This window comes from Hyperolius riggenbachi, chromosome 2, assembly GCF_040937935.1.
Source record: "Hyperolius riggenbachi isolate aHypRig1 chromosome 2, aHypRig1.pri, whole genome shotgun sequence".
Taxonomy (NCBI): Eukaryota; Metazoa; Chordata; class Amphibia; order Anura; family Hyperoliidae; genus Hyperolius; species Hyperolius riggenbachi.
In genome coordinates this window covers 220,134,568-220,161,078 of record NC_090647.1, presented here as the reverse complement: position 1 = coordinate 220,161,078, position 26,511 = coordinate 220,134,568, and the positions used below count along the sequence as shown (strand labels likewise).

Sequence of the window (26,511 nt, the reverse complement as noted above, 5' to 3'; positions counted from 1 at the left end):
TCAGGTTTTCCTTTTAAAAAGGTACCTCTGTTCTGCCCAACTGATCAATCTACTGATGCCAAAACATATATTCTGCCTCCTTTCGCTATGTAATTGTAATGACATCTTTCTGCACTAATGATTGCTGGCACCCATTAGTTATGACTTCTGTAGTCACCAGCTATCAACTGTTCAATATTAAGTTGTCTCAAAATCATCTTGTTTTCTTCATTCACGACTTTCAACTGGTGATTCTTTACATGCAAGGCAAAATTTATTATTTATAATGTTTCTTCCCCTAGGCCAAATTTATTGTGGCTCCCCTTCCATGTGCAAACCCTCTTTTGTAAATAGCAACCAACCCTTTCATGAGCAGAAACCCACCTCCCATTCCAAGTACAGCCTCCACTTCCAGATCCATATACTTGTACAACTGCACCACTCTGTTATGCACAACTCCCTTGGGTGACAGGTCCTCTTTTCCATGTCTTGGTCTTCCTTTGCAGCTTCGCTATTCCATTTACAGCCTCCTCTTCCATATCAGCAACTGCTTCACCCATGTTCAGCAGCCCAGGCATATATGGCCTTTGCAGAAATCTGCTTCACTATGAACTTGCTGGGTAATCTGTAACTCTGATTAAATGAGACCTTTGATCTGGTTTTAGTGAGTTATTCATGTCATCAGGTAGTGGTCCAGGAGTAACCTTGCTGACATATAGTTGTAAAAGCATGGACTTGATTCCCATAGAATATAAAAATCTTGACAGTTTGTGTCGCCAGAACCTACTTCCTTCACCATGGTTCCCAAAGCCCGCTTCCCAGTCTGTAGAAATCTTTTAGTCAACACATTAGAAGCTGTGCATTGTGGTTTTAAGTAACAACTTAAAAGTGGCCACAGTGGACTAAATTGCACAAGTGCATTATCTGATATGATCATGAGCAATCACTTTTCTTCCTGAAATTAGTCTGCTTCCACTTTTGTCCCTTCTGTAACAATTTGTCCCTTCCATAGCAACTGGCCCTCACTGGCCGCCTTAGCTAAGAACCATCTAGCTTATGTACAAGGCTTGATCTTAGCCTTCCTTAGATAGTGCAACCTGTTGCATTTTCTCTGATGACTTTTGCAGAACACAATCTGCCATGAAATGGCCCTACACAATTTTTTTGTTAGCCTACAGGCCACATGATTTCAAATTGTGCCAGAACTTTTTTTTGGTAAATTTTCCACATGTTTTTATCAGTTGTACCAAGTTACACTGCATATGAAGAATGGTAAGTGCTGAAGAAAGGCATGGAGAGGTGATTTACCATTGCTCTGTAAATGTGCATATTCCAAAGCATTTGCACATTTAATAAGCAAAGATCATGCATCCTGCTATGACTGTTTGAGAGTTCATTAACTGATCCTTGACCATCTGCACTGAAAATACAAATGTGACCCCTATACATAATTACCTGGGAGGGGGCATCCCCTTGCAGGAGGACAAGGACAGTTTGCAAAGAGAGGAAGCTTTGTGACTTTCCTTGACAGGGGATTGGCCCTCAATGTTATGGAGGACATTGATTTGCAATAAGCAGGTTAGACATCTGTGCTAATACATATACAAAATATGTATCTTTCCTTGGTCTCCTGTATAAGTATAGAGAAATGTGCACATGTGTGTACTGTTCCACAAATCATTGCAGTTTCTGCAGCTGCAGCTGGCCATTGCTCAAAAAATGCATCAGCTCATGCAACAGCTCATGCTCATGGTTGTATGCTGATGTTCATCTACTCGTTAGGCTATCTTCTATGTCCTTCACCTTAAATAACTGAATCTTTCTCAGGCCATCAATCTCTTGGAGATGTAAGTCTAACATGCATTTTGAATGGTTGTCTTCTTCTCTGCTTGTACTGCAGCTTTTGGCAGTATTTTATTCCCGGTATATGCCTTTTGGTTTGGTTTCCTGGAGAGGCAGGTCTTTAAATTATATTCTAAGTGTGTAATCACTGAGACTGCTGACCCCATGTCTGAATCCAACTTAACAAGCATTCCTGCTACGTTTGCTGTCAGCAACATGACAGATCAGTCACCCCTGGCAAAGTGCTAAACATCAATAGTGCCTGGCTCCAGTTCATCATGGCTGGCAACACAGCCATGATTGAGGTCAAAGAATAAAGACTTTCAGTCCAGAAATGCGTTTGCTGTCTATGCTGCAAACTGTATAAATACGACTATTCTAATTACATTTTCTGTACTAAGTGTTTTTAAAACACAACACAGACACGCAATGAGGATCTTTTCCACATGTGTAACAGGATTCTGATGTCAGCCTCTTACTAAAGCCCATCATTTCTTTATATCTGAAGGCATTTACTGCATCATTTCAGCTTCACTTTTGTTCTGTAGTTCAAGGTTGTCCTGAGTAGCATGTAATAGCAACTACATATCCATCCAAAAGAGGCTCATCGTGACCGTTGTACTTGTGATGAATTCAGAATAATAAAATGCTAACGAAAGGCATTAAAATTATACTTTAAATTTCATTAAGCAATTTTCACCAGCCCACCTTATTCTATCATAGTTACACTACCTGCAGTTCCTTCACCCACTGAGAAGCTTCCTTGAAGTTTTCTTCATTAACATCTGCTAGCTTTGCTTTCCAAGATTCTACTTTAGAATCAAATTTTACAAAGTTGAACATCTTCTTGTGTTTAAGTTGTTCCTGTGAAGAATAATTTCATTACAGCAAAGATTATTCTTAGAGAAAATATACCGTAGTACGAGGCTCTTGTTTCTAACGTCGTTGTAAAACTTTAGAACATACAGCAACAGCCGCATAGTATTTAAGGAGAAAAAAATGGTATCACTGTATCTCTTTTATGACTATAGATAGCTTACTTCTTGTAAGCATTTTAGACTGGTACTGTGGAGAACCCTAATATCTACAGATTGGTGGTTGGTGATTGGACATATTGAAAATCCATGTTCTTATTTTTGCCTGCAGCCGAGGTGCTCTTTAAAGTGCCTGGCAGCATGTGTGTATGAGGATTAGTCACCTAAAATGATCACTGAAGATCAATAAAATTGAGTAATGCCAAAGTTGTGTACCGGGCCTTATTTTACAATCCTTAACAACAAACAAATAGACCTTCCCTGTTTGAAAAATTTTAATTTTACCCCTGACCCTCCTCTGACTGCTCCTAGACTTTAACCACCCCCCCCCCCCCTCCGACACCCACCCCCATTTCAAGACCACTTCCCCTCTATAGCCTTCTTGATGTTTACCTTAGCAGTAAACAAGCGATTCTGAACTGCCCATGTGCGAGTTCCGAACCGCACATGCCCAGTGAAAGAAAGAGCTTTTTTTATTTCCTGCACATGTGATTCCTTTTACTTGGCAAGCTTAGTTTGAAGCTCGCACATGCTCAGTTCAGAATTGCTTGTGTATGGCCACTGGCACTTCCTCCAGATAATTTGACTAAGGGGCTAGTTGCATATTACAGGACAACTGTAGCGAGAGGGATATGGAAGCTGCCATATTTATTTCCTTTTAAACAATACCAGTTGCCTGGCAGCCCTACTGGTCTATTTAGCTGTATTAATGTCCGAATCACACCAGAAACAAGCATGCAGATAATCTTGTCAGAAACACCTGATCTGCTGCATGCTTGTTCAGGGTCTATGGCTAAAAGTATTAGAGGCAAAGGATCAGCAGGATAGCCAGGCAACTGGTAGTGTTTAAAAGGTAATAAATATGTCAGCCTTCATATTCCTCATCTTAATAACCAGGATCTCTCTTTATTTTGCTGCCTGAGTTAATTTTCAGACATGCAAGTGACAGCTTCTGTCTTGTTGGTACCTTGTCGGGAATAAATTAAGGCAAATTGCAGCTATAAAAGTTTACCTGGCAGAATAATACTCCAAAGGGCAGAAGAGATAGAAAAACGTCAATAGTTCATTTTAACTCTGGGGAATAGTCTTAATAGACTGCCACTAAGCAGAGACAATAAAACATTCAATCTAATTTGTAAGTGTTTAAATATAAAATAAAACAATGGGATATCTAAAAAAAGTCATTTTTGGAGTAGGAGGATAAATACAATTGTTTATCTCATCAGGTTACTTTCACTTGCACCCAATAAACAGAATATTCTGTATCTACTATCCTGTCATGTGTTCACCTATGATATTATTTAGAGAAATTTGTATTTTACCTGCATAAGCTGAAATAACTTTTCTTTTACCAAAAACAGTTTGTCTTTCATGGAATGGGAGGTGTCAATAAGAATATAGACCTGCTCTTCAAGAATAGTTCCAAACAGTTCTCTGCTTCCATTGTGAAGCCATTTCATTCTATAAGTTTAAAACACAAAGTGAATCAATAAATATCTTTACAACAATGCCTCCCAATGCAGTACATAGTACCATTCACATCTGTCCTTGTCAATGAATAGGCTTATAACACATTGTATACTAGCAGCACTTTATACTGTACTAGATCCAATTATATATCAGTCACTACCCCACTGTGCCGTATACTGAATTCTAAGAGTGCAGTGAGGGCCTGATGGGTCACTGTGATACTCTTACTCCCTCTAGTGGTCAGACTGCTTAGTTTACATTGAGCTGCGTCAAGCAGTTCCTACACTTCCACCCTATGTATTCTTGTTGCATGTTTTATTTCCAAGAAGTCATTGGTGTGCAAAAGAAAAAAAAAAAAAGAAAAACTCTGCCAACCTCAAGACATGTGATTGTTTTGGAACAGCTACCTAAATAAAAGAATAAAAGCGTTTTGTCAGAACGGATCATGCAAAGAAGCTAGTGTTAGTGAAGGCAAACAAGGAGCACACAGCCTATATTGTTTTGGAGGGGTAAAGAACATTTTGCTTGGAAAAAGGACAGTCAGCTTACTGTTATTGGGATGGGTAAAAAGCAACAGAAGAATAGTGCAACTGCAATGACACGGGGCACTTCCCTCCTATGTGCAGTTCAGACTTTTTATAATGATAAGTACCATGGAATCTTTTTCTTCTACTACATAAATATGGAGGTACCATTGCTTCTTAGCATATACCAAAATATAAGGGGTAGGCTCTGGAGCAATATACAATTGTGTAAACTTTATTATTCTCTATAAACATACAGTACAGAAACAGCATATGAATTAAGATAATTAGCAGATGTAATACTGGGCATATGGACCACTATATATTGTTCCGTCCATACACAGACAAATGAATGGCTAATACTTCTTCAAATCCAGCAAAAAACAAAGAGCCCGAGTATGATCCATGTAGTACCTTGTAGCACCTCTTTAGTGATTTAATATACTGGTAGTTAGCGTTACCAGTGATGACTTTTTACTCCTAAGTACACTTCTAAAAGAATGCAAAACTCACCTTAGTAACCTCTACTCAGAGCTTGAAAACGTGACAGTTACATTTACCTATTGTGTTCAATACTACAATGAGCTATATAGACTATTAACTTTCCTCCTGAGTTTTCTCCAAGGAGATCATTTTTCATCCTATCTAAAAAAACAATTTTTCAGTATTTAATAATTGAAAACAATTCTAAATAGTAGGTTAAAAGGTAATATTAAATTCATTTTGAGTAATTTCTTGCGTGGTGAGTTCTTTAAAAGCATTTCATTAATAAGGTTTGAATATATCTACTCGGAGCAAACTCAGAAGAAATGTTAATAGGATATGTCACTTTTTCTCCTGAGCTTTATCATAGGAGATAATTTGTCATCTAGTATCTATTTAAAATAAATTTCTAGCACTCTGCAATTGAGAACCCCCCAAAATAGGTGAAAATGTGTTTTCAACATTATTTTGAGTATTTTCTTGCATGCTGGTGCCTTATATTGCATTGTATTTACAAATTGTGAATATATAATGAGAAAACTTAAGAGATAAAGTTGATTGCATATGGCCCCATGTGTTTTAGTTTTAAAAGGTTTTTATTGAAATCGTTAGCACATGAAAAATATCAACAACATAAATAGAGCCCTTGCAGGAGATAAAATGATGTGGTAAGGAAAAGCAATACAAATATTCAATAAAACTGTGCAATTAGCATAAGTTAAGCTTTCCTTAAACATTTACATGGAAATACGAACAGCCCAAGGGTGGGTCACACTTCTGCCTGTGGGCCAATGAGTAAACACTTCAGTGAGAGCAAAGATTTCAGTATATAATAGGATAACAGAGGCGCCAACAGGATAAATAACACTAAAAGAGCTTAAAAACCAAACTTGGTAATAGAGGAGGCAGTGGTCGGCCTACCTCCTCGAAGCAGAACATACCACTGTGGATTTTCAGTCAAAACTATTTTATTGGATACTCCAAATAAAGTGCAAAGCCCTTCGCGGGGTACAAACCCTCCTCTTCAGGCAATAACAGTTAGGAGTAAACAGCATCTGCCAGTATCATCAACACTGAGGCGCTCAAGGGGCAAGTCTTTGCACCCGATTTCAAATGAGCATAACGGCTCAGAGGTGGTCCTTGTGGCTTGCAAAAAGTGGAAAATCTGGTTGGCCGTAAACATTTCAGCTAAAGGAATAGTATAAGTATGGCTAAACTCTGGCCGAGAAACTATCTGAAATGCTATAAAGAGAACCCGAGGTGGGTAGATGGGACACAGAGGAATGTACTCTGCTTCATGACATGCCTCTGTGTCCCCACACCGCTGCTCTCTGCCCTCCCACCCCACTGCCGCGCTATAGCCCCCCGAGATTAGTGACAATATTTGTTGCTATCTCGGAGGTAAACACAGGGAGAGGGATTCCCTGTTCAAAATGCCCACTAGGAGCGTTTCTGCAGAGTTTCCACTTTCCTTACTCTCCCTTGCCGCGCCCCCTGCTGCTCTTCCGCCTCCCTGCATGCTGCGAGAGACAAATAGTCTCTCCTTGAAGCGTTGTGACCTATAGGTCACAAAAGTGAAAGTGGGCTAGTGCGGCCCACAGGAGGGGCGGGTTTTTGTGGCCACATAATCCACTCAGCCCCCTGGATTAGGTAGCCTACTTTTTTTTTTTTTAGCACATCTCGGACTCTCTTTAAGGAAATTGTCTATTCTGAGGAGGTCCTTATTGGTCCACCAGGAAAAAGCACACTGGAAGTGGCAAGGAGGGAACTTAGGATGCAGCAGTCAGGAGATTGCAGTTTAAAGCTATATCTAAAGGTGCAATACAATCTTTTTTGTACATTCTTACCACTTTTATGTAATATAACCCCTCAGAAGGCTTGACTCTAAGGCCCGCCAAAGCGGAGCTTCATGTGAAGCATTAGCTGCAACTAAGTGGGCCAACATTTACGCCACCCATGGATTTAGGTAACACCTAAATTTTAGTGCTTATCCTTGCTCTAGACTGGGGCCACAAAAATGGAACATGTTCCTTTGTAGAGCATAAAGGGTCCCATTTGTCTCAAAATATGAAAAGGTGAAAAAATAACCAATTCATTCCACATGCTTGTGAAGGCTATAATTAAAAAGAATTGTTTAAAAAACTTTACCTTATTTCCATTTTGTCTAGAGCTGCTTTCATTTTTGCTTCGTACCACCGGTACTTCTCCTTACTAATATGTACATGTACTACAGTGCCATCTTTCCAAATAATATGGACAAATTGGTCACAGTATTTGGCATTGATCAGTTTCATGTTGTTGTCCTGCAAGTTTATGGGTACACGATTATTCACACAGGCACAGTATTTGCTACATTTAAACATACAGTTATAAGAGAAAAGCAAAAGCTTAAAAAGTAAAATTACAGTCAAAATTTCCTCTCTGCTCCAACAGATAAGCCACAACATAAATACTAGAAAATTGTTTAATAAAAAGTTACTGAAACGGTTAATAGAGTGTGTTTTACTTTACTCGGATACATTTTCCCTAGTAGCAGCTCTATTAGATTTATATCACTAATTGCAGTAGATAAAGTAGAGAAAGAAAGGAGAGTTTCTTTGCACAGGATACAGTGACTGTAAGTAGACTGATAATTAACATATCCGTGTAATGGCAAGTCTTGTTTTCACATTTTTTTTTGCCTGTCTCTAATTATCCTGCAAATGAATCTTATGTGTTACACATAGCTGATTTCTGCTGCTGAATAGGAGCTTTTATCTGCTTGATGATGTCAGCCCTATGCACACGGTAAAGGAGAAATCACTGAATCTCCGTGCTGGCCATGTAGTTTCAGATAAAACATTTTTAGTTTGATAGTAACACTGAATTTAACAGATTTTTTTTTTTAAATAGAGGTCCCTTACAGTCAGTGTTTGATCGTTTTGCCAATTGAACATTGCTCTGCAAAGGCCACTCTTAAAGTGGACCCAAATGAAAAATACAAGATTTCAGAAATAAAATCTATTTTCTAACTTATAATAATAAATAGCAGCATTTTTTCAGCTGCAAGATGACAAATATAAAATATTTTACATTTATTGGAGAAACCCCTCCCCTTCCTTTCATATTGCCGGGACAGAATCTGGCAGACTGGTGGAGTAGGAAGTGTCCGGCAAAGGAGGAATTGCTAATGGCTTCCACCTGTATAACCCTAGTTATAAAGAGAAGGGTGAAAAGCAGACACTGAAATGCTCATAGGTTTGAAGGAGTGTTTATTTATCTTTGTATGTGTCAGAGTGGTGCAACTAAATATTTTGAATTAAAAAATGTTTGGTTTGTGTCTGCTTTAAATTAAGGAAGTCAGGCAGAAGCAGCACAAGAGTGCGGTTCCGTAGCCTTGCACTGCAATATAAAGCTTGTGGCTGCGATGGGGAGAAGATTCTTAGATAAGATCTCTGTTGAATTCTGATCTAATATCAAATTGTACACTATGGCAAGGTGGTAAATCTATATCAGGTAGATCAATCATTTATCACAGCTACAGTGAAGCCTTGTACATACATACACATGTCACCCATCAGGATTCAGGATTCCATGTCTCTGGATTCAGCTCAGGGCTGAGGTTGTACAGACACATCAGTAGGCTGGTGAGGCTTTTGTTACCCGGTGGTGGTGGGGGGGTGGAGGGATGACACACGGCGCATGGTGGAACAGCCACCGGTGGGTGGGTTGAGCAGGTGAGCAATGTGCTCAGGGGTTTGATAAGGATTCAGAGTGCCAGATTTTTAGGTAGCATTGGAGGGCTCCTGAACGCACACTAAATTCTTACTAGATTCTAGCCCAAGGCTGTCTTTATTGCCTGCCTCGGCTAGCATGGTACATACTGTAGCTTAAATCATCATAAACATAAGCCCAGCATAAGCCTTCTGTACACAGTCACCTTAGCTAAAACAGTATGAACAGTAAGTGAGCACTTTGCTTATACAAGGATGGCATCATCAGCAGAGCCTGGACTTTTTAGTGTATAAGGGGAGTGGTCATAAATTCTAATTAGCTATTCACTTTTAAATATGACCTTGAATTTAGGTATTCAATTTCCTGCCTTTAGGCTTTCTTCATCTGGAACAAGAACAAGAAATATTATTTACAAAACCACAGTTTAGTTGGATTGTAAGACTGCTTATGAGCATCTATGAAGTATTGCATTCTGTGTTTATCTTTATTTTATGTTACTCTGTCCTATTTAAAGTGGATCCGAGATAAACTTTTACTCATTGCATAATTGTTTTCCTTACATATATTTTCTAGGGCATTCCTTGAGCAAAATACTTTTTTTTAATGGTTTTAATGCCCTAATTCCCTATAAACTAAATAAGCCTTCCCCACAGCTCCTCCAGCGCCTAGGCACTCTCAGACCCATGTAGCAAGGGCTTATTGGAGCTCAATCTGGGCAGGAGGAGGAGGGTATTAGCCAGAGAATTCAGAGGCAGAGGGCAGGAGAGAGGAGAAGAGAGGAGTGAAGTCTTCACAGGCTGAGGGCTGGAGATGCAAAGCAGCTTTGCCTGTGTGTAATGATCACAAGCAGAACATGGCTGCTCTCATTTTATCACAGGAAGAAATAAGCATATACAGTTGAAGTTGTGTGCAGCTAGATTTGCTGTGTAAACCATCTAAAGTTTAGATAAGATATATAGACAAGTTACTTGCTACAGTTAGTTTTTCATCTCGGATTCGCTTTAAGTACGGTATGTCTGTATGCATTAAGGACAGATATGATAACGAAAGTACTAGCTGTCTCATCCATACTTACTGCATCTGTCTGCACAGACTCATCCTCTGGTTTGGTTTTAATATCAACTACACCATCACTATGCCGAAAGGCACAATCTGCAAGGGCATCATAGAATAGGAGCTTTTGTGGCTTCAAGCCAAACTTCTTCAGCCATTCGAGTGAACTGACACACTCTTCAGCAGCCTCCTCCAATGCAGGATAGATGATATCTACAGTAAATGAATATATATGAGTTACTCAATCTTTACATAAAAACGTCACATTTTTATTTCTTTTCCACATTTATGTAGTGGTGGAACATTTTCCACAATCATCAAATGCTCACATTATGAAGTCCCTTGTAAATCTAGGGCCATTGTGGGAGGGACTCCATGAATCTATCAGAATGTTTTTGAGTTGTGCAAGACAGTTGTCACACCAAGTGAGGTCTCCTGCAGAGGCTAGAAGACCAGAGCAGAATCATCCACCAGGAAACCTAGGCAGGTGACTGGAGCCTAGTGTGTGTCAAGAGGCCCACCGGCCACCTTCTCTGACCTCTCTCTACTTCAGCTTACCAAAAGGACCACAAGGAAGCCCCAAATTTACTAACTTGCCTTGGGCCCCATTACTGCTTAATCCATGTTTGTCGAAGATCGATCTCTCTCTCTTTCTCTCTCTCCTCTGTCCCTCTCTCTCTCTGAATTGTGACTGCTCTGCAAGGCTGGAGAGCACTGGAGAACATAACTGATCCAGAAAACCCAGTCTGAATTTATAGAAAAGTGTGTGTGTCATATAAAGTTCATGGTGAAAAACACATGGAAGGGCAATGCTGAAAAGCAACAGTATAAACTACTAAGCCACAGTGCATTATAAGGTTATTTGGTATATCATATATCAGGTGCAACAAAGGAAAGGAATATCATGTTACTTATGTACAGAAATAGCAGATTTTAAAGAAGCAAAAGCATTTGGGGAAGTGAAAGAGGACACGGCTGTAGTTTGTGTTTGCAAAAAGTGAAACCAATTGGCAACAACCGCAATCGCTATCTATGGGTAGTAGAAACTACAGGAAGCAAGAATGACTTGCTCAATGCAGTTTCACAATCAGAAGTAATATCACAACAGGTAATGATCATGCAAGATATGTGTGCTATTTGAAAATGATATATTTAACATGCAGCCAAGGGGAAAATAGAACCTGATATTTTTTCCGTTTTAAAATTGCCTGACTGTCATGCTGATCTTTTGGTTTTAAGAGAAATATGAATCCCTTTTGTTTGGTGTTTCTATGTGTAACAACATGGAATAGTCTTCATTTTCCCCTGTACCCTAGCAAAGAACAGCAGTATATCAATCTTGACTTGGCTGAACTGCATGGTGGATTGGAGTTTGTTCCAAACTTAAAAATTCAATTTCTAGCCTTGTTCTGTTAAATTAGATCTCTAGCAGAGTGTGTAGGGCAAGTAAAATCTTTCATTAGCTTAGTGCAAGAAAACCCGGAGAGTACAAGAAGGTTTATTCTGTTTGAAGGGTAAATTAATTGACATGTGACATGATGAGATAAACACAGGTACGTACAGGTAGTCCCTGGTTAATGAACGAGATAGGGACTGTAGGTTCGTTCTTAACCTGAATCTGATCTTAAGTCGGAAAATTGTGCCATCTTGGTCCCCTGTACCTTCTCTGTGCCCCCCTGTGCCTCCAGTGTCCCCCTCGGTGTCACCTCTGCCCTTTGTACCAGTTTATACAAGTTTATATACTATTTTTTCTTTGAATTTTTTCAAGTCCAATTTGAAAAATTTTTTTTTGACTTGTTCCCATGGAAACACAGAATCCATGCCGTTCGTATCGGTGGGTCACTCGTAAGTCGGGCGTTCATAAGTCAGGGGCTACCTGCATAGCACTAATCCTACTAAGAAATTGTGTGAAGTGCCTTTCTATTTACCTGCACTACAAGTGTTAAAAAAGTGCTGTTATCTATGCAAAAGATGCTGTTAAAGCGGATCCGAGATGAAAAACTAACTATAACAAGTAACTTGTCTATATCTCTTATCTAAAGTTTAGATAGTTTACACAGAAAATCTAGCTGCAAACAGCTTTAACAGTTTATAATTATTTATTCCTGTGATACAATGAGAGTGGCCATTTTCTGTTTGTCACATTACACACAGGCAAGCTGATAGCATCTTCAGCCCTCAGACTGTGAAAACTTCACTCCCTTCTTCTCCTCCTTCCTCCCCTTTGCCTCTGAAATCTCTGGCTAGTAACCTCCTCCTCCTGCCCAGACTGACATCCCATAAGCCCTTGCTACATAGTTACATAGTTACATAGTTATTTTGGTGGAAAAAAGACATACGTCCATCGAGTTCAACCAGTATAAAGTACAACACCAGCCTACTCCCTCACATATCCCTGTTTATCCAGAGGAAGGCGAAAAAACCCTTACAAGGCATGGTCCAATTAGCCCCTAAAGGGAAAAATTCCTTCCCGACTCCAGATGGCAATCAGATAAAATCCCTGGATCAACATCATTAGGCATTACCTAGTAATTGTAGCCATCGATGTCTTTCAATGCAAGGAAAGCATCTAAGCCCCCTTTAAATGCAGGTATAGAGTTTGCCATAACGACTTCCTGTGGCAATGCATTCCACATCTTAATCACTCTTACTGTAAAGAACCCTTTCCTAAATAAATGGCTAAAACGTTTGTCCTCCATGCGCAGATCATGTCCTCTAGTCCTTTGAGAAGGTCTAGGGACAAAAAGCTCATCCACCAAGCTATTATATTGCCCTCTGATGTATTTATACATGTTAATTAGATCCCCTCTAAGGCCTCTTTTCTCTAGACTAAATAAACCCAGTTTATCTAACCTTTCTTGATAAGTGAGACCTTCCATCCCACGTATCAATTTTGTTGCTCGTCTCTGCACCTGCTCTAAAACTGCAATATCTTTTTTGTAATGTCGTGCCCAGAACTGAATTCCATATTCCAGATGTGGCCTTACTAGAAACTTAAACAAGGGCAATATTATGCTAGCATCTCGAGTTTTTATTTCCCTTTTAATGCATCCCAAAATTTTGTTAGCTTTAGCTGCAGCTGCTTGGCATTGAGTACGATTATTTAACTTGTTGTCGATGAGTACTCCTAAGTCCTTCTCCAAGTTTGATGTCCCCAACTGTATCCCATTTATTTTGTATGGTGCTAGACCATTAGTACGTCCAAAATGCATGACTTTACATTTGTCAACATTGAATTTCATCTGCCATGTATTTGCCCATATAGCCATCCTATCCAGATCCTGTTGCAATATGACACTATCTTCCTGAGAGTTGATGATTCTGCACAATTTTGTATCATCTGCAAAAATAGCAACATTGCTCACTACTGCATCTACTAGGTCATTAATAAATAAATTGAAGAGCACTGGACCCAGAACAGACCCCTGTGGGACCCCACTGCTAACAGTCTCCCATTTTGAGTACGATCCATTGACCACAACTCTTTGTTTTCTGTCCATTAGCCAGTTCCCTATCCATGCACACAGACTCTTCCTTAGTCCTTGCATCCTCAACTTTTGCACCAGACTTTTGTGGGGAACAGTGTCGAAGGCCTTTGCAAAGTCCAAGTATATCACATCTACAGCATTCCCAATATCCATATTAGCATTCACTACCTCATAAAAGCTGAGCATGTTAGTCAAACAGGACCTGTCTTTAGTAAACCCATGTTGATGCTGAGAAGGCTCAGAGTGCCAAGGCACTCTGGAGAGGCTGTGGGTGAGGCTTTTCTAGTTTATAGGGAATTAGAGTATTAAAACAAAAGAAAAGATATTTGGCTTGAGGAATGCCCTATAAATTATATGAAAGGAACACAATTAATAATTACATTGGATCCCCTTTAAATAGCTTGTCCAATACATTCCATGTCCTGAAAACTAAGTAGTAGGCAAAACACTTTTATCTGGCTAGGGAAACCCTGCTGATAAGGTTTTTGTGCTGAAAATATTGGTGATTATTCTGTTTGTTCTGCAACTGAATAAAGCTTATTTGGCATCAGGTGATCATAGCTGTTTAATTCAGTCTTACAAATGCAGCCTTCTGGCTGAAAATAAACATTTGAGACTTTGTTCTATACTACTATTGTCCTACTTACCAGTAGTACTACATATACAATTACTTATTTCATACGTTTATTTTCAGTTCAGGTTTGCTTTAAGTCACACTTACCATCTTCTGAGGGATATGTTTTTAAAATATCCTGCAGCTGCTTCAGTGTGTCATTTGCTTCCTTCAACTCCTGCTCAATAAACTCTTCATCTTTTCTTAGATCACATTCTGTAAACATATCAGTTATGTAATCATCAAGGGACAATTATAACCTTAGCAGATGAATTATTTAAGCAGAGCAGGAAAGGTAGATGCATTGTACATGAATAAAGAAAAATATCTGATGGAAGGCAGCCAGCTTGGAACAATATGTACTGTAAACTTGAACCAGATTCCTTTTACAAAGCTGGTTTATGAAAGCTTTTGCAAATGGCACTGTTTATCGTAGCAGCTAGTCAGATGTAGTCTGTGGTGTCTTTTTGTTTTATATGAAAAACAGCAGTTCTGCCCAGTGGCGTAGCTAAGGAGTTGTGGGCCCCGATGCAAGTTTTACATTGGGCCCCCCTAAGCACTCTATACATAACAATTGATACGGCACTCCAAAACCTGCCAATGGCAACTACAGTGTCAGAGGTGCAAGAAGGGGATGGGGAACAGTTTGTTAATGATTACCACTATGCAAAGCAGCTATAGAAGTGATTATTATGAACACAGGACCAATAAAGAGCTAATACTGCAGTTGAGGGAGGGCCCCTTGGGGCCCCTCTGGCCCAAGTGCCCCGATGTGGTCGCAACCTCTGCACCCCCTATTGCTACGCCCCTGTTTCTGCCATTTTCTTCTAGCTTTCATAAAACATTCTGAAGTATTGATTGTTAGACACAATCCCAATGTTTTCACTGCTCACATACTTTAAAAGATAGTAACATCATTTTACTATGCCTATCTACTTAAAAAGCCTATTTTAGATGGACAGCACCATTTAGCCACCCAATTACCAGGAGTAAGCACTTTCTGGTTGAATATGACTATGTCTGAATGAGAGGGTTTGTAACCGCAAGCTTGTCAGCAATTGACACTTGGTGCAGTTAGTGCCCGGTAAAAAAAAACAAAAAAACTCATTACATCTTTTGCCCCATCATAAGTGCATGCAAGCACCCAGCTAATATACAGGATTGTCTGACTAGCAGTTAAAGTACCACTAAACTGAGAAGGGGTTTGATTATGCTAGGTGCCGTTGTTCCATGGTGCTGTGGTCACAGCACCATTCTCTCAATCCAGTGCCCCCAGGGGTCCCCGTTCTAGTCAGCTGAAATCTTAGACAGACTAGAACGTTGAATATGGGCAGGGAGGAAATAGCAGTTATCCTCCCCAATCACGCCGCATATATTTTAAAAAGTTGCATGTTTAAAAGGGTGCAGAATAATGATAGTAGAACGTTGGTAGTTTTACTGATATTCTACTACATTCATATAGTAAAATATCAGTAATATTTACCAATATTTTACTATGACCTAATTTGAACACCCCCTGGTGGTGCCTAACCCTTGACCCCCCCTCCCACCACCTTGGTGGGCTACTAACCTTAACCCCCCAACTAACAAATTGTGGTAACAAATAACGGCTACACATAGAAAATAGCAGCTACAAATAGCGGCTACAAATTGTAGCTGCCATTATAGGGGGCACCAGTTTAATATTGTGTGTGCCAAAATTTCTGTATAGCCACTAAAATCAATAAGGGAGATAACCGCTCCCTTTTAAACTTGCAGTGTTTTCAAATGATCCTATCATGCCCCCTTGTACCGCTGGCCTTTTAAGACCTGTAAAAAAAAAAACACCACTGCACAACTCACCTATTTCTTGATCCCTTCACTGTCTTTTGTGCTCTGTCAGCTCTCCTGTTTAGCTGCCATGTCCTCTCGTATCTGCCGGCATCATCACCTATGGCACTGACCCAGAAGTATTATCGGGTTACTTTTGGGTCAGCAGTAGTGGTGAAGATGCCAGCAGATATGAGAGGACACATTGGCAGAACAGGAGAGCTGACAGGGCAGAAAAGACAACGAAGGGATCCAAGAGTAGGTGAGTTGTGCGGTGGTGCTTTTTATTTACAGGACTTAAAAGGTTGGTGCAGGAGTACTTTAAAGGGGTTCTGTGGACTGTTTAAATAAACAAAAACCGCAACTTACCTGGGGCTTCTATCAGTCCCCTGCAGCTGTAATGTCCCGCGCCGTCCTCCTCTGATGCTCCGTTGCCCACCGCCGGTCCCGTTGTAATATTCATCTAACAAGACGAATAATGCTCGCTCCCGCAAGCGTCATTAGGAGCTTACTGAGCAAGTGCAGTATGAAGTTTTCTTGTACTGCGCAAGCAGCCGCATGCGTGCTCGCTCCCGTGCGTAGCCGCAGTCTAATCATAAGGCTGATTAGACCGGGACCGGCGGCAGGGAACGGGGGATCAAAGGAGGAAGGCGCGGGACATTTCAGCTCAGGGGGACGATAGAAGCCCCAGGTAAGTGGCGTTTTTGTTTATGTAAACAGTCCACAAAACTCCTTTAAGTGTAGTGCTGTCAAACATTCACGTAAAAGACCCGAAAGGGTACCTAAACTGATATGTGACATGATGAGAAAAGCATAGGTACATATAGTACTAGTTCTACTAAGAAATTGTGTGAAATCCTTTTCTAGTTTCCTGCATTGCAAGTATTAAAAAACTAGTGATGTTATCTATGCAGACAAGGGCGTTGAACAGAAAGTTTAATTCCGCCCACTATCCAGTCTTCCTCACTTCTCTGTGTAGCCATGCAGCCTATTAGTGCCGACACTGTGTGACATGGCATCAGAAGCCATATAGGCTGCACGCCGCAGCTACACATAGGATTGAGGAAGACCTGCCCCATCGCTGAAATGAGGTAAAGTATGAAGCTCTGCTGCGGCTGCTCTGGAAAGTCTGGGGGTGGCAGAAATCAGTTGAAATTATGTTTGGTCAGACATGTTGGGGCATAGATTTCTGGCAGATTCGATCAGAGCAATCAAATCTTCTGGGAATCAAACAGTAAAATTAACGGGTGGCTACCTAAATGTACACCTGAAGTAACATGTTACATTATGAGATAAACACAGGTGCATGTATTACTAGCATTACTAAGAAATTGTCTGAAGTCCCTTTCTGTTTGGCAGTACAACAAAGTGTTAAAAAGCTAGAGTTGGGCTAATATTACATGTACACATATATATGTCTCATCATGTCACATGTAACACACTCTTAAACACAAAAATAAGAGACTCAGTTCTATGTTATATTTACCTTTAGTAAAACACATACAATCATCTCATAAATGTTTTTTTATTTCAGGTTTGCTTTAAGCTATTCAGCTGTGTTAGGCCCGTTTCACATTGTATTTTAAAGCCAAACGGATCCGGTAATGCTGATCCGGTTTCCGTTTCACTGGATCCGTAAGGCTTCGTTCACACTGGCTAAAGGATTTGTGAAAACAGATCTGATCACCGGTTGAATGGATCTATTTTCACTTTGATCCATGCACCTGTGCAAGCGGGTGAGGGAGGGTTAACTTACCTGGCTTCTGTCTTCCTCCTTATGTCTCAAGTCGCATCACATGACTACCACCCCTCCTCCTTCAACCCGGAAGAAGGAAGTTTGGTAGTCACATGATGAAACGTGGATGCAATAGCGGAAGGAGACTGAAGCATGGTAAGAAACCCTCCCTCCCTCTCTCACCCGCCCGCTCGCTTGCTCAGGTACACAATTCCCCCCAGATCCCTACCCCCAGAGGAGCGTCCCCACATCCCCCCAGACCCCCACTCCCAGTGGAGCATCCTTAAATCCCCTCCAGACCCCCACTCCCAATGGATTAGCCATTTCGAATGGTCCATTTCTTCACTAGTGAGAACGTTCCGTTCTCCCATTATTTCCGGTCTGGTCCGTTCCGTTTTCCCATCCGTTTCCGGTCTGCTGGGCTCAGCGGTCCAGAAAAAAAAGGTGCTGTAGCAAAGTTGCGTTCCATTCAGCGGAATGTATGCAATGGATCCGTATGAACGTACGCATGTGAACGATTCCATAGGTTAACATTGGATTCGTTCACACTCGTTCTGTTTGCACAGTTTTTGTTCCGTTACACTTACAGTCCACTTTTTAATGGTAATGTGAACCAGGCCTCAATCTAAAGCCCCATCTACACCATACAATTTTTTGTCCAATTTGATTTGATTCAATCCGACATGTCCGATTGGAATTCGATTCGATTCAATTTGCCATTGTTTTCCGGTTTCAATAATTTTTATTGAAGGGATTTTCAAGTTTTACAGTCATAATAACAATGACATTATATGATAATTTGTTAACTGAACAGTATAGGAATATATATATATATATATATATATATATATATATATATATATATATATATATATATATATATATAAGTATAAAGCATATTGAACAGCAATATTATAAGAAAAACAAGATTGCATAATAGTTGAAGTCATACCATATCTGAGTAAGCTTATCTTATGATACATTACCAACAAATAATATTTGAACAGATATTACAGTCGAGGATTTGCCATTGTTTTCCAATGGCAAATTGAATCGATTCAAATCCCGATCGGACATGTTGGATTGAATCGGATTGAATCAATGAATCGAATCGGACAAAAAATTGTATGGTGTAGATGGGGCTTAACATTTAGATACATGCATTAGGCAGTAGGCACAGATAATACATATCTAGGCAAAAGTATGGGAGTGTAGTGTTATGGTACATTCTCTTATATGGACTCAAACACTTTCACTGTAAATCCCCCTACCTGGAAAGTCTTTGTCAGTTGTTACTTCTGTTATATCTGAATTCTTGTTGCCTGTGACTGGTTTACTTTTCTCTGAATACACATGGAATCTATCAAAGAAGACAAAGGGTTTTTCCCTTGACAATTATTAGCATTCATGGATATTATCACTTACTCAAAATAACCTAGGAAACACCTTTCAACACCTTGAAGATTTGGTGATAATTAAGGAAATATCTACTGATGTACAAAAAAAAACTGCACTGACAATTACTGTATGTTAAACACATAGACAGTTGTGCAAGCCTAGGTTCCCAGTGGGGCCTTGTGGTGATGTAACAGAGGCATTTTAACACAGAATGTCGCACTGTAATCGTACGTCTATGCGACATTCAGAGTGCATCTGGTGCAATGCGTCCCAACAGAGTGCAGTATCCCAACGCAATGCAGTACCGCATAACGCACGAGTTAACAGTGGCAGTGAAGCATACTTTTCATTGACTGTATACTTTACTGTATGCAACAAAATGCTCACGTGTGTGGTGGAACTTTTCCGTTCCATTCCTGTTTTTACAGGGAACCTAACACACTCCCACTGTGAACTTAGCCTCATGCGCAGACATGAGAGACCTGGAAGATGTTAAAGCTGGACACTAAATGGTATGAAAATGTGTATGTGTGTGTATTTGTGTGTATTTGTGTGTATGTGTGTCTGTGTGGTGCTGGCGTTGGTGGTAGTGATGGTGGGGGAGGGGGGCAGAAGGCAATTTCAAAGGAAAATCCTACAACAAGAGGCTTTATAGCAGGTTTATAGCTACAACAGGAGGCATAAAGAGGGACACTTTAGCAGGGGCAGCATGGCATAGGGTCCTTATAACAGGGGCAGTATAACTGGGGGCACTGTTACAGGGACAATATACTTAAAGAGCACTATAGCAGGGGGCACTGTGACACCTATGATCTACAGCAGGCGGCATTATAACACATTGGAGGGCCTATAATGGAAACCACTGTAGAGGATAGCACTGTAATTGTGAACATTAGGACAATGGGAACTATAATGGAGTATACTTTTACTGAAAGGGGCACTATTGAGAACTGAGTGATTTTCAGTTAATTAGATAAATCATAAGTACAAAAGGAGTACGTTTTAACTACGTTAAAATGGCTGGTCAAATGTATATATGTATATTGTTAGGAATAATGTACTGTTATTTCCTGCCTGCTTGTGGCAGTATTGACTTTGACTGCCATGGACTTCCACTATCCACCAGCAGGTGGCCATATCTTGATCCTGGCAACCCTGGACTTTTCAGTGACTGTAATGGTTCCCATATACGGTACAATATAAACATGCAATTTTCCATGTATTCGACTAAAACGATCAAAATATAATAAAAGTTTAAAATACATTTTTTTATCAAGAAAAAAGGATCGATTATCCAGTTTTTTCAATAAAAATCCGATCGAACATGTTGGAAAAATCTTTATATTCAATCTAATGGAATAATCAAAAAAAAATAAAAAAATGGTACCATGTACATGGACACCATTAGAAGGACTTTCAGTTCCCATTTGGCCAACAGGTGATTCAGGAGCACTGTCTGCAGAAGCACGCCACCAGCTGCTTCCTGTTACCAATTACATGGACTTTTTAAGAACTGCTTCTTCCTCCTGTTAGTTGCCAGAACTTAGCTGTTGCTTTCAGGCCTGAGTTTCTGGACACTCCTTTTCCTGTTCCTTGATTGATTCCTGTTAACCTGTTCCTTGATCCTTACCTGCTTACTTGTTGCTAAACCTATTAAGCTTATTTTTGACCCTGCTACTGCCTGCTCCTTTGATACCACATATGTTTGTATATATCTGTGTATTGCATATATTTGTATATACTGCATGTATATTGCTTGTAAATATTTAGATTAGATAGTCAGGGTATTGGTCTTATGTGGGCACAATGTACTTCCTGGTTTGTGAGAAATGAGATAGTCAAGACAAGACAAGACAAATAACATTTATATTGCGCTTTTCTCCTGGCGGACTCAAAGCGCCAGAGCTGCAGCCACAAGGACGCGCTCTATAGGCAGTAGCAGTGTTAGGGAGACTTGCCTAAGGTCTCCTACTGAATAGGTGTTGGCTTACTGAACAGGCAGAGCCGAGATTCGAACCCTGGTCTCCTGTGTCAAAGGCAGAGCCCTTAACCATTACACCATCCAGCCACTACAGTCAGGGTATTGGTCTTATGTCCCCGCGTTCCACCGCCAGGCCCATTTACATTTTCATGACTTTGGGACTCCTCAGCAGCAGGCATGCGAGGTCCCTGAACGCTTCCTAAGATAGGTGCATCCATACTGCGCATGCTCTAGCGCATTACGGATCCACTTGTCTCCGGAAGTACTCTAGGACGCAAATTCTTCCAAAGGCTGTCTGAGGACAGCTGAAGATGTATTCAACTAAGCTGGTTGAACAACTTTACCGGATCGGCTGTGGAACTAGGGGACGGGGAGAGGACCAGGAGGCTCATTGGGATCCAGAGGCTTCCGTCTCCATAGGTGAACATCTAATTGTTTGTTTGTTTTTAGTCCCTTATTGATTTTTTTTTAATTTCAAATACCTGAGCAGGTTAAAGAACATTTCCTTAGCCTGATCATATTCCGAATGAAAAAAGTCAAGGCAAATATTCTTTCTTCAAAGGGAATGCACAGCTACTTTTCTCACATTTCATTTTTACCTTTGGTTTACTCATCTGATCCTCGCTGTATAATTTTAATTCAAACAATTTAGATGTGATTAACGTGCACGTCCCTGATTTTCATTTAAAGGTATTTATTTGCATACATTGACTACACTTTTTATACTTAGTCCCCATGATTTCAGGACACCAAAATGTTTGGGACAAAGTAATGATAGGTACAGTAGATTATTAGTCATGTTTAGTACTTTGTTGCATATCCCTTGAATGCAAAGACTGCTTAAAATCTATGATTTATAAAAACAGTGTCAATGCTCGCGTTACTGGAGTACCGTGGATCGCGCTAGCAATGCCACACACTGCTGCTGGTAGTACCGGTAATGTTGACGTGCTTTGTCTCTGCATGGCAATATTACCGCTGGTTAATGCATCAGGCCCTGGGTGACTTAAATCAACAAACTAACAAAGCAAAGACCAATTCGACAGGTGTGGGAAAGGTACATGGTTTGATGCAATGGATGTGATCATGGACAGTGTTTACAGGTTCAGCTTTTTTAAGGGGGTTCATGCCTATCGGCTTCTAAAAATGTAAATCTAGCCCCATTAAACTTCTTAATAAGTACAATAAATAAATAAAGCACATATGCTAAAACCACTATACATTGGGCTTGATTCACAAAAGGGTGATAACTGAGTTAACACGCCTAAAAACTTTACACGTGCAAACTAGGGTGCTGAGTAGTTTGCACTCTAGTTTGCACGTGCAAACTAGGGTGCAAACTACTTAGCACCCTAGTTTGCACATGCAAAGCTTTTAGGCGTGATAACTGAGTTTTTAGGCGTGATAACTGAGTTATCACACTTTTGTGAATCAAGCCCATTGTATTTAATGAATTATGCCTTCTATTGTAGACAAGCCCTGCAGTTATAGGTTACTATGTTGGTGTTTTCTGCACTTTTGTATATAAAGGTATAGAAACCTTTTTACATTTACCGTCCAGATGTTCGATGACATAACTCTTTTAGCATCGCCATTGTTTCTGTTTTGTGGGTGTTATAGCACACAACGTGAAGTGGACAGGGGCTGTTTTCAATACTAATTAGGAGGTGCTGTATCTTTCCAACAATAGAATCTCCCACACAGAAATAGTAGGCAGCCTCCACCTGCAGTTTGAAAAAAGAAATAATGTTAGCTCAATAGCCCTTGCTTCTAAGACCCCTTTCACATGAACGGATGAACAGAGTGCTCACCACTGAAACATCCGAGTAACTGGCATCTGTAACCACGCATTTCTCACAGTGCAGTTTTGTGCACCACCACAGGAAATGTCTAGAGGTCTACTGGTGATGAACAGTATATGCAAAGGGATGGGCACAACCCTGCTGTGCGTTCTGAACGATTACGCTGCCTGTCACAGCCTGACAGATCCATGGAAACAGTTCACAACTAATGGACACACTGCTGTGGGTGCTGAATGCTTCTGGCTGCCTGTCAGAGCCTGACAGATCCACGGGAGCAGTTCACAACTAGTGGACACACTGCTGTGGGTGCTGAACGCTTCTGGCTGCCTGTCAGAGCCACGGGAGCAGTTCACAACTAGTGGACACACTGCTGTCAGCTGCCCATGTGAAGGGAGACTTAGCTAGGACTTGCAGCATAAAATAACAATAATTCAAAACAATAAAACCAACAAGCATTCTCAAAATACCTAATGCATAATTTAGTTGTGTAGCTGGCAAAAGTTTACACCCCTAAAATTGTAAACGTAGCCAGCTGTTTAACTCACCTTGATTACATCTGCCAGTGAAGGCTTGTTCACACGGACGTTTTGCGGCGTTAAACGTGGCATTTCGGACGCAACGTTTTTTGGGATCTACTGCCGTCCAATTCAAGTGAATGGGAGCGTTTAGGGCTGGCCTTTGCAGGCTTTCATGAACGCCTGGCGGTTGATCCTGGCGTCGCATCTTGTCTCTAAAGCAACATGTTGCTTTTAGGGGAGGTAAGCGCCGGGAAACCATTGTAGGGACCCTAAACGCTAGCCTGGAAGGTTTCCCCAAAGCTTTCAAAAGCTAGAGGTTAAACGCTGGCGTTTAATCGCCACCATTTGAACGCAGCGTCTGGTAAACGCTTGCCAGACGCCCGCGTGAACCAGGCCTAATCTTTTCACTAGTAGCAATCCAATCAACAATACATTTGTGTCAAGATACAGTCACACCACTAAATGCATAGCAAAGCAAGCAGGCAATTCATGCAGTAAACCTTAAACCTTATATAAATGGAAAACAAATACCATGCATCATCTTAACTTTCCAGTGAGCATTAAACTCTCACGCTCACACCCTTTATAAAAATGGGTTGAACTTGTGAGGGCATATGGATAAGAGAGCCACAGTTTTTAGCTAGTTCTTAAAGTACCCCTAAACCGGGAGAAAACCTGTTGAATGAATCCCATGGTGGGCTATATGACCTTTTCAGCGGTGTCCTGGTGTTGCTCATTGTCCTCAGGTTCCCTTCTTGATATTTGACTGGAGAATCCGGTAAAATATGAAGAGAACCGGGGACAGGGACCGGGGGGTTCAAAGACAATGAGCAGCACCAGGACACTTTTTAGGCCTTCTCAAAGGACTAGAGGACATGATCTGCGCATGGAGGAAAAACGTTTTAGTCATTTATTTAGGAAAGGGTTCTTTACAGTAAGAGTGATTAAGATGCAGAATGCATTGCCACAGTAAGTAGTTATGGCAAATTCTATACCTGTATTTAGAGGGGGCTTAGATGCTTTCCTTGTGTTGAAAGACATCCATGGCTACAATTACTAGGTAATGTCCAGTGATGTTTATCCAGGGATTTTATCTGATTGCCATCTGGAGTCGGGAAGGATTTTTTTCCCTTTTGGGGCTAATTGGACCATGCCTCGTAAGGGTTTTTCATGCCTTGTAAGGGTTTTTCCCCTTCCTCTGGGTCAACAGGGATATATGAGGGAGCAGGCTGGTGTTGTACTTTGTTCTCTGGTTGAACTCAATGGACGTATGTCTTTTTTTAACCCAAATAACTATGTAACTATAAGATAACAGAGGCGCCAAAAGGATAAAAGGGACTAAATGAGCTTAAAACCCAATTTGGTAATAGAGGAGGCAGTGGTGGACTTACCTCCTCCAAGCAGAACACACGACTGTAGATTTTCAGTCAAAAAACGCTTATTGGGTACTCCGAAATAAATTGCAACGCGTTTCGCAGGAGTAAAAAAGCATCTGCTAGTAACATCAAAGCTGAGCACCTCAGAGGCGCTCAGCTTTGATGTTACTAGCAGATGCTTTTTTACTCCTATCTGTATTGCCTGAGGTAGCAGGTTTAACCTGAGAAATGCGTTGCACTTTATTTTGGAGTACCCAATAAATGTTTTTTGACTGAAAATCTACAGTTGTGTGTTCTACTTGGAGGAGGTAAGTCCACCACTGCCTCCTCTTGGTTTTTAAGCTCATTTTGTCACTTTTATCCTTTTGGCGCCTCTGTTATCTTATTGCTACATTGAGTCCACCCTAGGTGAAGGGTTGTGCCCACTTCCTTCTATTACTACAGAGAGCAACTTCTTAATCCTGAGTGGGATCAGGACAATCTTCCCACCTGCCTTGACAGTGATTGCCTAATGGTAACTCTGGTTTGTGAGTATTACATTTTGAATTACTCTATAAATCTTCCATTTCAGTACATACTTCTCTATATTGGGCTCTTGGTGTTCTCTTCTTCTCATTCCATTGCAAACTATGTAACTATGTAAGGTAGCCATACATTAGGTGACTTGGTGGCCGATCGACCATCTGACTCAATTATAATCAGAATTGGATGAAACTCGGTGCCGCCAAGTGCATGCCCGATTGTCAATGAGACCAATTTCTGGCTGAAATTTGTCGCATATATCGGTTGGACATGCTGCAAGATGTATGGCTGATTTACTAGATCGGGTGTACGGAGGTAACGATAAGTGATATCGGGACGAGCTACAAAACCCCAACACTGTCCCCCCTAATGTATAAATGTGTGTGCAGGTGTGCATTTATACATTACCTGTACTGTGTCGCGGTGCTTCTCCATCTTCTGAATCCGCCACTCTTCCACTAGCCCCATTAGCGTGTATGCGGCTATTCAAGAGCAGCGGATTCAGGACACAGGACAGGTAATGTATAAATACACATATGTACACACATTTATACATTAGGGGAACAGCGGCAAGCTCGAGCGATTCCTGAGAAATTTCTTGCTGAAATTGATTGGGAATCGGCCTGCAGTGTATGGGCAGCTGTCCGATCTCTCAATAATCAGAGAGGGATTTGTCTCTTGGTCGAATATGCCCATCATAGCTAGATGTATGGCCACCTTTAGGTAACCTAGCCTACCACAGGATTCATTCATTTTTTAATGAGGGGCAAATTTGTGTATGCGTGTTTTTATAACTTTGTGTTTATATCCCTAAGACAACTTAGAAATGACCTTTATAACATGTATAATTAAAGGGTTGTATAAATAGCTAGCTCGATTGTTTTTTTTTAATCCCTAGGTCTGTACAAAGGACAAGAGGACATGATTTATGTATGGAGGGAAGGAGATTTTACTACATCTTCAGAAAGGGGTTCTTTACAGTAAGAGTGGTTGGGATGTGAAATAACTTACCCCAATAAGTAGTTATTGCAAATAACGTAATGTATATCTGTATTTGAAAGAAGCTTTAAAGGTTTCCTAACATGGTAGATCATCCACAGCTATGATTGCTAGATGCAGTAATAGGATACCTTTGTCCAGCTAGGGAGGCAATGTTGACACTTTCATCCT

General features: G+C 40.6%; 1 protein-coding gene across 3 annotated transcripts in view; it reads right to left on the bottom strand.

Moving 5' to 3' along the window:
* The window catches only part of VWA3B (von Willebrand factor A domain containing 3B), a 189,178-nt gene that overhangs the window by 133,674 nt on the left and 28,993 nt on the right, over positions 1-26,511 (bottom strand). For all 3 annotated transcript variants that reach the window (XM_068268166.1, XM_068268165.1, XM_068268164.1), the window contains exons 6-12: positions 22,678-22,847; positions 19,016-19,104; positions 14,309-14,416; positions 10,122-10,312; positions 7,481-7,635; positions 4,178-4,316; positions 2,554-2,685 (exon numbers count right to left, since the gene is read on the bottom strand). In XM_068268166.1, coding sequence (XP_068124267.1) covers positions 2,554-2,685; positions 4,178-4,316; positions 7,481-7,635; positions 10,122-10,312; positions 14,309-14,416; positions 19,016-19,104; positions 22,678-22,847 — 984 coding nt within the window. The remainder of the gene's footprint in view (positions 1-2,553; positions 2,686-4,177; positions 4,317-7,480; positions 7,636-10,121; positions 10,313-14,308; positions 14,417-19,015; positions 19,105-22,677; positions 22,848-26,511) is intronic.